The 12058-nt window shown below is 43.6% G+C and overlaps 1 protein-coding gene across 2 annotated transcripts in view; it reads left to right on the forward strand.

Annotated features, from left to right (window-relative positions):
- Positions 1–12058, forward strand: part of NBAS (NBAS subunit of NRZ tethering complex) — a 916216-nt gene that overhangs the window by 143949 nt on the left and 760209 nt on the right. For both annotated transcript variants that reach the window (XM_068280281.1, XM_068280282.1), the window contains exons 13-14: positions 4978–5041; positions 8923–9116. In XM_068280281.1, coding sequence (XP_068136382.1) covers positions 4978–5041; positions 8923–9116 — 258 coding nt within the window. The remainder of the gene's footprint in view (positions 1–4977; positions 5042–8922; positions 9117–12058) is intronic.

Consider the following 12058-nt stretch of genomic DNA (forward strand, 5'->3'; position numbering starts at 1 on the left):
TTCCCACTGAAATGAAACAAATCTGATTCACTGTTTGTGGCTTCGCCCCCTTTCTGAATTTGAACCCCAGTCACCCAGTGACCAATTATACCAGGTTTGAGGCATCTTCTATTAACAGGGTAAGAATGGCAGCAATGTAAATATTGCCCTTGAAAATCAATAGGTGAATTTTGATTGGTTGCTGTAGGCTCCTCCCACTTTCCTGAATATTAATCCCAGTCATTTAGTGACCAACTGTGTCAAATTTGAGAACCCTAACAGAATGGCTGAAATCAATATAACAAATCTGATTGGCTGTTTGTGGCTCCACCCTTTTAGTGAATTTGGACCCCAGTCACCCAATTTCTGACTTTATCAGGTTTGAGGCCGCTGCCATTCACAGTGTAAGAATGGTAGCAATGTAAATATTCCCGTTGAAAATCAATAGGTGGATTTTGATTGGCTGTTGTAGTCTCCACCCACATTTCTGAATATTCCAGTCACCCAGTGGCCAACTGTGTCAAGCTTGAGAACCCAACCATTAACAGTGTAAGAATGGTTGGAGCTTACAATTTTCCATGTAAAAAATGTAGCACCGCCTACTTTTTCTAACCTTGACATACAGTCACTCAATTACCAAGTTTATGAGCTTTGGGGTCCTTGGTATCAATAATTTGTATATTCCCATTGAAATTAAACAAAACTTATTGACTGTTTGTGGATCCGCACCTTTTTTTAATTTGAACCCCAGTCACCCAGTTACCAACTGTACCAGGCTTGAGGCATCTGGTATCAACAGTGTAAAAATGGCAGCAATGTAAATATTCCACTTGAAAATGAATAGGTGAATTTTGATTGGCTGTAGTAGGCTCCTCCCACCCTCCTGAATATTAATCCCAGTCATTCAGTGACCAACTGTGTCAAGTTTGAGAACCCTGCCAATAACAGAACGGCTGAAATCAATCTAACAAATCTGATTGGCTGTTGTAGGCTCCACCCATTTTTCTGAATATTAATCCAAGTCACCCAGTGACCAACTGTGCAAAGTTTGAGAACCCTGCCAATAACAGTGTAAGAATCGCTGCAGTTTATATTTTCCCAGTGAAATTTGTTTGGCTCCACCCACTTTTTGTGACCTTGACACACAGTCACTCAGTGACCAAGTTTGTGAGCCTTCGGGTTCCTGGCATTACAAATGTGTGAATGGAAGCAGTTTATCCAGCAAAGAAATCTGATTAGCTTTTTGTGGCTCCTCCCCTTCAGTGAATTTGAACCCCAGTCACCCAATGACCGACTGTAGCAAGTTTGAAGCCTCTGACATTAACAGTGTAAGAATGGCTGCAGTTTAACTATTCCCCTTGAAAATCAATAGGTGAATTTTGATTGGCTGTTGTACGCTCCACCCACTTTCCTGAATATTAATCCCAGTCACCCAGTGACAAAGTGTGGCAAGTTTGAAATCCCTGCAATTAACAGTCTAAGAATGGCTGCAGTTTACATTTTCCCATTTAAAATGAATGGCTGAAATTTGATTGGCTGTTTTATGCTCCGCCCAATTTTCCTAGATTTGTAACTGCGGTCACCAAGTGACCAACTGTGCCAAGTGTGGGGACTCTGGCTTGATTACTGTGATAATGGCAGCTTTTTCTATTTTTTCCATTGACATGAATGGGTGTAATCGGATTTACTGTTTGTAGCTCGGCCCACGTTTGCAGGGGGGGACACGAGACCCCCAGAACATATCATCTCAGGTAGTAAGGGATCTGTATACCAAGCAATCCACCATACACTATTCAAATTTATAAGAATTTTCCAGAATGGCTGACAGATCAAAAGATGGGAAAAATCAGAGAATTTTATTTTTATTTTTTTTTCTGATGGGAAAAAGGCGATCTTCAATTTTTCTATAGTTGATTGTTTTTATTGGAGAAACTGTAAAATCAAATGTTTTGTTTGAATCGTGTTTTGGCAACCTTTAGAGCTTATGAAGTCTGGCAATCAAAGCTTTTGATTGCTTAATTTGGTTATAACATTTGCCAAGAGTGATCAGGTTTTCTAAACTTTTATCATTATCTCTTCTCCTCTATAAAAACATCTGATCTTCATGCCTATTCTGGGCCGGTGACTAGTATTAGAGGAATGGACCAATAAATGTAGTGGCTGTTGCATCCGATTGGTCCATTTGGTCCATTTCCACGCTGCGTAGATTTATATAAAGTAGAATCTGCAGCAACTGAGAATGACTATCACTGCACTGGCTAATCCTAGTACTGACTATAGCAACAGAGATGCTCCCATGCAGGCAAAATAAAGGGGGAATAGAAAGGAATAGTGGAAACATAAACACATTGCAAAGCAAAAAAATAAACATAACGACGAAGTGAGAAATAGTTTTTTCAAATACAGTAGAGTCTGTATTCAAAAACATAGTGTATATACTCGTGTATAAGCCGGCTTTTTGGCCCAAAAGTGGGGGCTTCGACTTATACACAAGTCACTTAAAATTGTAACCCCCTCTATGAGTGCCCTCCACCACATTTATTCCCCAATTGTGTGATAGTGTTGTCCTGCACACACATATACCCCTTGAGTACCCCCCGCAGAGTGATCCACGGGTGTGTGCTGCTTTCAATCACCCGAGAACCCCCCGCGGCATTTGCAGGGTAATCTGCAGCAGTGTTTACTTCTTTCAATCACTGGAGAACAAAATACCCCCCCCCCCCCCCCCCGGCAGTGATTCAAAGCGCTGACCTAGCTGATAGGATTCATCTTTAGCTTGCCCGCATTTACAGTCTTGTTTTCATGATGCCCTCTAGTGGCGCCTTCAGTACGTGCGCCAAGATGTCATAGAAACGAGACTGTAAATACGGAAACGCTAAAGATAAATAAAGGTAAGGCCTGGTTCACATCTGCGTTTTTTTTGCAGATTGGGCCATACGGATCCGTCCATCTGGATCCGGGAAAACAGTCCGTTTTTACAGCCAGTGTGCTGTAAAACGTCCGTTTTCATAGGTTTCTATTGTGCTGCAAAACCTTCCGTTCCGCTGAGTGAAGCGGTCCGGGAAATTAGGTTCTGCAGCATTATTTTGTCCATTCAGCGGAGCGGAAGCTGGAACCGTACTTCCGGATCCGCAGCTAAAAGCTAATGTGAAACGGGCCTAAGAGTTGTGGTGTCGGCTTATACTTAAGTCGGCTTATACACAAGTATAAACGGTGATCTTTTGTGGGTGCACATAACTGAAATTATATCCACTAATTCACTTACCTTCCAACAGTTCTCTCTATGGTACTATAGACCGAAAGGATGGTTTCAAAATTGGTGACTTATGGGTTCAGTGTCTGTGCATAGCTCTGTGTTTTTTGTATGATGCTGGAAGGAAAGCACAAGAGTTGTACCCTATTACATGATCTGACAGATTAATGGTGTGCATTGCATTGGATTAATAAGGTTGTATACACTTTTTTTGGTTTTGTTTTTCTTAGTAGCACAACAGGTGGTGCTAGTCTAGTTTAGGGGACGCATAATTTGAACTCGCACCCTGACTCCGATCCCAACATTTTAGAATGTGTTGCTGGCATTGCATTGAAATTGAGCATGGGTACTTGATTTTGTTTTAGAGAAGATTATTTGACAATTTCACCATGTGCACTGTTGTCTTTGTAGTATCTGCAGCTAAATACATGGCTGACATTATTTGCAAATCATCACACTCTGTTTATTTACACTGCGTCACAACTTTTTGTGGAACTGTAAAGCAATTATGTGAAGCAATTACGCCTGCAGAGGAGTACATTTTACATATTTTTTTTTTACAGCTTTAGAAAATAAAAGGTAGATGCAAATTAAAATAAAAAAGTACTTTTATCAAAATAAGAGTTCTGTTGCATTTATCTGTTTGGTAGTTTTAGTAGAGTGTGCAATAAGAATCCACAGCTGTGCGGGAGGATGTAGCTGAGGTTCTTACAGGCCAAGTGTGTGTGTGTCTGTGTATGTGTGTTTCTGCCTGTGTGTTTGTCTTTCTGTCTGTCTGTCTGTCTGTCTCTCTCTCTCTCTGTCTCTCTCTCTCTCTCCCTCTCTCCCTCCCTGTGTGTGTGTATGTCTCTATCTTTTTCTCTCTGTGTGTGTGTCTGTGTCTTTGTGTGTGTCTTTGTGTGTGTCTTTGTGTGTCTGTGTGTGTCTCTCTGTGTCCGTGCGTGTGTCTGTCTCAGTGTGTGTGTGTCTGTGTTTGTGTCTTTTTCTCTCTCTGTCTATCTTTGTGTGTCTGTCTCTATGTCCTTGTGTGTGTCTGTCTGTCTGTTTCTCTCTCTCTCTCTCTCTCTCTCTCCCCCTCCCTGTGTGTGTGTGTGTGTATGTCTCTATCTTTTTCTCTGTGTGTGTGTGTCTGTGTGTCTGTGCGTGTCTCTCTGTGTCCGTGCGTGTGTCTGTCTCAGTGTGTGTGTGTCTGTGTTTGTGTCTTTCTCTCTCTCTGTCTATCTTTGTGTGTGTGTGTGTGTGTGTGTGTGTGTGTATGTCTGTTTCTCTCTCTCTCTCTCTGGGTTTGTCTGTTTGTGTGTGCCTGTCTGTGTTTGTGTCTTTTTCTCTCTCTGTCTATCTTTGTGTGTCTGTCTCTATGTCCTTGTGTGTGTCTGTGTGTGTCTGTCTGTTTCTCTCTCTCTCTCCCCATCTCTCTCTCTCTCTCTCTCTCTCTCTCTCTCTCTCTCTCTCTCTCTCTCTCTCTCTCTCTCTCTCTCTCCGTGTCTGTCTGCCTCTGTCTGTGTGAAATGATATGCCGTGTGTGTGTGTCTGTCTGTCTGTTTCTCTCTCTCTCTCTCTCTCTCTCTCTCTCTCTCTCTCTCTCTCTCTCTCTCTCTCTCTCTCTCTCTCTCTCTCTCTCCGTGTCTGTCTGCCTCTGTCTGTGTGAAATGATATGCCGCGGCCCAGATGTTGAACACTCTCACATTGTCATTATCTGCCTTCTCTCATTTGGCTTTTTTTGTGCCTCTCTTCTTCTCCTTTAGCCCGGCTATGATGAGATCAACCCTGATTGGCTGAGCTCTGTGGAGAAAAGGAAAAAGATGAAAGGTAAATTAGAATTTAAGCACTTTGGCTTTTTCTAGAATGAAGTTCTCCAAGCTGTATTGACCCGAGAGAAAATTGGATTCTTTGAAGGATGTGATGATTTTATGGTTTTGTTGTCTATAGGCTTTCTTCAAGCCAAACCTATAGACACGCTAGTCCGGCTTCCTCCCTCTTCTGTTCCCTCATCTTTCCCTCATTATTCTGTATTGATATCAACACAGCAATTTGCAGAGTCTTTATCGCTCGGTCAGTTTTGCTTTCTGTTTTTTGTTATTTCTTTATGGAAATTTGTTGTCATTGGCAGATCTGCACCCCCAAAATTCAGTTTGAAGCTTCATAGACTTGCCAGTTTGGGCCTGGCGTACACATGCTCTTCACCATTCTCCAATCCCAATAGAAAGTTTTGAAGCCCCCACCCAGCCTACATTTTTTTAAATCAAGCTAGGACCCCTTTCACACATAACAGAATTCTTGTGAGATTTTATTCGCTGTGCATCTAATTCAAGTCAATGGCAACGCATGGTGTTGTGCAAATTTTCTGCAAAAATAAAAAAACAGCCTTACGCATCTACTGCTTCTCACACCGGATATATGATTTGCATAAAATGCAAGTCCACGACAAATGCAAATTTTTGCATTTCAAATGTAAAAAAATGTCATGCAACTATAAGGATAATTACATACATTTTCACATAAGTTACTTCATTGGTATGCACGGAAAAATCAGAATGTAAAAATTTGTATCAAAATTTGAAGAAACAAAAGAAGGTTCGGAAGCAAAAAACCCCCCGCAAATTGCAGAATTGCAAATATGAAATATAGCAGCGAGAAATCACAGGAAAAAAGTGTGAAGCCCCATCCAACCTAAATTTTAATTTTTGTCAAACTAAGCTAGCCCTCCCCTCCTCTCCAGTCATATAAGTTTTGTTTAAAGTGGTCTGAAAGTCAGCATTTCTACTTTGCTGTAAGGGCTCGTTCACACCTAGGGCGTTTTCGCCTTTTTTTAACCATTTAAGGACCAGCGGTCTCTTGGCACTTAAGGACCAGAGACCGCTGGTCCAATCCTGACAGAATACCGACGAATCGCTGCACATACTCCCCGCAACCGCCGTCATCACCGCTCGCGGATGGAGATTGTGATCTACGCCCTGCCAGCCAGGAGCTCACCAATACAGGGCGTAGATCACTGCGGTCCGTATCTAGTTAAGCTTTGGCAATTTTCAAAATCGCTCTCAAAGCGTTTGTGCAATGATTCCCTATGAGAGTGTTCACATCTGAGTGGTTTGATTCCGATCCGCTCCCCAAAGCGCTGCCTGTGCCATTTTTGAGGCGATTTGCCTCAATGGAAGGTATAAGGAAATCGTAAAACGCTTGAAAAAGCACTTTGTATAGCGATTTCCCCAGCACTTTTAAGAATAAATACTGTGTATTTATTCTTTTCCGGCTCAAAGAGTTCACTTCCTGACTTCGTAGCGTGCAGGGAAGCGACAGGAGGCACGGAAAAAATCACTCATAAAGTCGCAAAACGCTGGCATCAGCAATTGCGATTTTAGATGTGAACAAAGCCTAAAAGATTCCTTACAACTTTAAAGCTACTATCCCCCCAAAAAAATTGTAGCAGAACATCACTGAAATGGTTAAACACAGCACTTTTTCCTGCTATGCAAAAGCTATTCAGTTTCAAGTCTGCATCCAGACTGGAGATAACAATCTTTGTTTACATTCCAATGTTGATACATTTGTAACAAGTAAAAAACATTCCCTGAGAAGCTGTCTCTGCTTCAGGCATACACACAGTTCAGAACAGCTCATTAGAAGATTTTAATATATAATAAAAAGCAATTGGAATAAAATGCAATGGCAGCTTTCATGGAAGATGAACTACACTTTGGAAACTTGTAATTTGTAGACAGACAATATTACTTGTGCACAAAAGCAAATATGATAACTGTATGAGTAATACAAAGTAGGAAAACACATTTTTATTGAATGTTATGTCAAGAGTTTCAGACCACTTTAAGTGATTAAAAATGCCACCAGATACTTTTATATAGAAGGAAGTTTGACTGCTGCTTCTCTGTAAGATCATTTCTGTCGGGCCACCTTCTAGGAGGGTAGATGAGGCTGAGCTACCAAGCCCCACCTCTTTCAGTTAAGAGGGCGTAACCAACATGCACTAAGCTCTTCTCCCTTAGAGGGTCTATGAAGCGTAGGACAATAAATATATACAGTGACAATAAATAAATGCAATGGATGACAGACATAACATGGTTATACAACATAGAGCAAAGTTATACAAGGCAAATAGTACAAAATACATGATCATGCAATATGGGCTGGTTAGGTAGGCCCAGTAATACAAGTACAGGCTGTCATAGGAGAGGAGCACATGATCCTGTACATTACACTAGGGAAGGGGGGGCCCTGCCAGAGGCTTACAATCTAAAGCCTCATCTACACGGGTAGATGAGGCTTCGATGATCCTTATCAATCGAGCCGCTGATGCGGCTCGATTGATAAGATCCGACAGGACGGATCTTGCTTCCGCCGATTCCCTGCTCGCTCCCCGCTAGGGGACAATGGCAGGGAATCGAGCAGAAGATAAGCGGCGCCGGCGGGGACGAGCGGGCACGAGCGGGGAATCGAATGCGGCGCACGCGCGGCGAGCGGGGACGCGGCGGGTACGCGCAGGAGGCGATCCGGCGGCTAATCGAGCCGCCGGATCGCTACAACCTCTTATGGTGTAGACGGGGCTTAAGGGGGTGGGGTGGAAACACCAAGTCGGGCTGTGAAATAAATATTCAGTAGAGTTACTGTGTGGTAGGGGGTGGGCTATCGGTAATTAAAGTGGACCCAAACTCTTGCACAGCACACAGTAAAAAGTCTTGATTCCACATACAAGTCTCTTAGAAATTCACTGCTTTGCTTAGAAATTCACTGCTGGTGTGTTTTTTGTTTAGTCATATCAAACTGTCTTATCTGGAGCTGTTAATACTTTGCTAGGATCTCTGCTGGCTCTCTCCTTATAGATAAACACCTAGGCTTAACCTTTTCAGTGCCCTCTGGAAGTGAATGCTAGTTAAAGCTTTAAGAGCCTTTAGTATTTTCATAGATTGTATTTTTTTCTTTTGTGATTTTTTTTTTCCTCCATAAAGGTTATCATGCTGTAGCTGTTTTGAGTTTAGTTCCACTTTAAACGTAAGAGTTGGCAACCCTGGATTTGGTTCACTTTGCCTTGCTTCTAAGCCGATTGTGTAGAGCCAAGAACTAGCTCACTCCTGCTGACCCCCATCACTGACAGTTACCATGGATATGTTAATGGCAGCAGCTGGCCACAGGCATCTTACAGAAGAGTAGAGCTGCGGTCTCGCGTCATTGCTATTACTCATATTAAATCAAGCAAATTAGTGTCTATATAGTACGACCCTCTATACCTTTTAGACACTTTCTACATGTTCCTAGTTAAAATGGCAATTTAAATAATCACGCAACGCAAATGCTCCTTTTCAGTGCTGCTCATTCTCTGTGAATTGCGCATTCCATTTTCATTAATGTGAGAGGTGGGAAAAGGAGGCGGTTAGGGAGAAAGGTCAGAAGAGACAGCGCTGCGCTTTTAAGTTTAATCTCTTGTCGTCCTTTGTCTGTGTTCTTTTGTGTAGATTAAGTTCGGCATTAGTAAACGATGAAATCCCAACTGCACAGAACACGTTGAGAACTGCCATTAATTGGCCGTGGAAGGAAGGCAGTCCGCAGACACCCGCTGCTATCTCTGAGCCCCCCCATTGTTGGCGATTGATGTGACATATATTTGCTGTCCCGTTACACAGTGTTCTGTGATGGTAACTGTGTCTCCTCATGCCTTGATGTCTTGTGTCTTCACGCAGATAAAGAATCCTATTATCCACTGACTGATATAAATTGGTGGGCGGACAGTGCGGTGATTTTGGCTCGCTGCTCCGGTTCCCTGACTGTGTCCTCTGTGAGAACATTAAAGAACTTGCTGGGGAAGTCCTGCGAATGGTTTGAACCCTCTCCGCAGGTGTCCGCCGCTCACGACGGAGGCTTCCTGAGCCTGGAGGTAACTTGTGGCCAACATTCTACACAGTCTTTATGGGAGATGTGTCATGAAAGAAAAAAAAAATACCATGGAAATGTAACACTGCTTTAACTTTTATGGTACATTTTATCCCTTTGATACACATATGGTGGTGGTCAAGTCATTAAAGGAATATTGCAAAAAAAGTGTAAAATTTAGAATGGGTACAGAGTAAAATGAACTATACACTACTGTTTCTCTATGTCACTGTCACAGGAGGTAGTGAAAATCTGACAGATCTGTGAGGTTTTGGACTAGTCAGTTTCCTCATGGGGGATTCTCAGGATTTCCTTTATTTTCAAAAGCTCTTACTGAACAAATGCTCAACTGCCAGAATAGTGTGCAATCCTGTAAGAAAGCTGGCAGACATCTTTGTGTAGATCGTTGGCAGAGGTTGCTTTTGAAAACAGTAAAGATAATACTGAGAATCCCCAATAAGGAGATGGAGTAGTCCAAAATCTGTCAGATCTTTTTACTACCTACTGTAAGTAACAGCAACATAGGAAAAGGGTAATTTATAATGCATTTTACTCTGAGAGAAATGTACACTTTATATGTATGTGATATTATAATTTTTCGTGATAGTCGTCCTTCAAATACGGAGGACCTCATATGGAACCTCTGACATCACTAGCAGGCCACACATTTTATTTTGAATCTGTTTATAGAATGACAAGTAATCCGGCACCCCTTGTATCCGCTTAAAGAGAACCCGAGGTGGGTTTGAAGAATATTATCTGCATACAGAGGCTGGATCTGCCTATACAGCCCAGCCTCTGTTGCTATCCCAAACCCCCCTAAGGTCCCCCTGCACTCTGCAATCCCTCATAAATCACAGCCACGCTGCTGACAAACAGCTTGTCAGAGCTGGCTGTGTTTATCTCTATAGTGTCAGTCTGCTGCTCTCCCCGCCTCCTGCAGAACTCCAGTCCCCGCCTGCATCCCTTCCCTCCCTGCTGATTGGAGGGAAGGGTCGGGGGCAGGGACCGGAGCTCTGCAGGAGGCGGGGGAGCAGCTGAGACTGACACTACAGATGTAAACACAGCCTCACAGCATGTCTGTGATTTATAAGGGATTGCAGAGTGCAGGGGGACCTTAGTGGGGTTTGGGATAGCAACAGAGGCTGGGCTGTATAGGCAGATCCAGCCTCTGTATGCAGATAATATTCTTCAAACCCACCTCGGGTTCCCTTTAAAATAACGCTTTGTTCCAAAAGGCAACTCCTACTGACAAGCATCGTATGAAAACATACGTTAACAACGACATACTAATCTGAGGTGACAGTGCTGTGTGGTAGCGTGGCAGCAGTGGCCCGCCTAACAAATGTTTCACCCGTCTCGTGTCTTCAGAGACTAAGGTTCGGTTCACATTAGCGTTTTTTGTGGATCGGAACCGGAACATATACTGTACAAACGGAACGGATGTGAAAGGATCCAATGGTAACCTATGGATCCATTCACATGCGTCAGTTGGTACGGGTACGTTCCAGTCCCCGAATCGAAAAATTGCTGCAGCCCCTAACTTTCCGGACCGTTCTGCCCAGCGGAACGGATCCGGACAAAAAATGCTGCAGCATTGGGGCAATGGAAAATGGACCGTTCCACAGGGGATGGGGGCATGTGCCGACAAGAATCTGAGCGACGGGAGGGTGAGGGGAGGGTGCAGCAGCCGGACGGGTGGGTGAGGGAGGGTTTATACATACCTATTCTTCTGTAGCAGCCGGCGGTAGAGGCTTCCGTCTTCTTTCACGTCATGTGACTTGTCACATGACGCGCTGTGTAGTCACAGCGGAAGAAGAGGAAGCCTCTACCGCCGGCTGCTACAGAAGATCAGGTTTGTATTTGCTGGCGAAATTGAGTGAAAACGGATCCGATCAATCATTGATCAGTTCATTTTCACTTTTCATTTTTAATGTGAACCGGGTCGCGGACAGAGCCATGAGGATTCGGTGAAGTGGAGACTGGATCCGCTCACCGGATCCTTTTGGCTCCAAACACTAATGTGAACCGGGCCTAAGTGGCCACTTAGCCTGAATTATTGTTAGTGTTTGCCCATGGGTAAAAATGTAATGGAAGAAACTCATCCATCACCACTTTTCCACCATGGGGTGGTGCTGCACAGCTGACACTATCCTCTGACTCCCGATTACATGTAAGAACATGTGATCAGAAGTCCGAAGAGGATGCTGGGAGTGCAGCGATGAAAAGGAGAACTTGGTCCAGCGTATGAAATAGGTAACTATAGAAGCTCCCTGCGCCGCTCTGCATAGCTTGCCTAGCCTGCCAGGCTGTGGTAAGGCAAACTTCCCCAGGGGCAAAAAAATTTGGTGCTGCAGCCAAATAAAGATTTACTTTATGTGACTGCTAAAAGGTTAAATTTACTGACTGGCTTTGCTTTGCAGACCTTTTAAATAGCCAGATGCTGCTTGGTGAGTAAGCATTGCCTTTCCTTTTGTTTGGAAATGCAAACATCCCACAGTGATTCACCTTGCCAGCAGTAAAGATGCCAGCATCACTGATAAATTTAAAGCGAGCCCAAGGCAGAAAATAATAAAACAAAAAAAGTTACCTGAAGCTGAGCTTCTCCCTGAAACAGTCAAACCACCTATCACTCTGTCCACTGGGTCAAATTGAACCCCCCCCCCCCACCCCCACGGTAAGTACTCCCGGGGTCACGGTATGTCCACAAGAATAGTGCTTTAGAAGGCCTGAGCATGGAGGGGCGGGGAAGGGTCCGTTCCTAACCTAATGCCCTTCCTGGCAAAGGATGCCCCTACTATACTGTAGTGCCCAAAAGGGGGGGGGGGCATTTACTATGCCTTTGTGCGCATTGGGAAGGAGAGCGCGCTATACAAATGTGTTGTAAGTAACATTCCTCATTGTCCTATTTATTATTGAAATCACGTCTTGGGTACACTTTCCGAA

This window comes from Hyperolius riggenbachi, chromosome 4 (assembly GCF_040937935.1).
Source record: "Hyperolius riggenbachi isolate aHypRig1 chromosome 4, aHypRig1.pri, whole genome shotgun sequence".
Lineage (NCBI taxonomy): Eukaryota > Metazoa > Chordata > Amphibia > Anura > Hyperoliidae > Hyperolius > Hyperolius riggenbachi.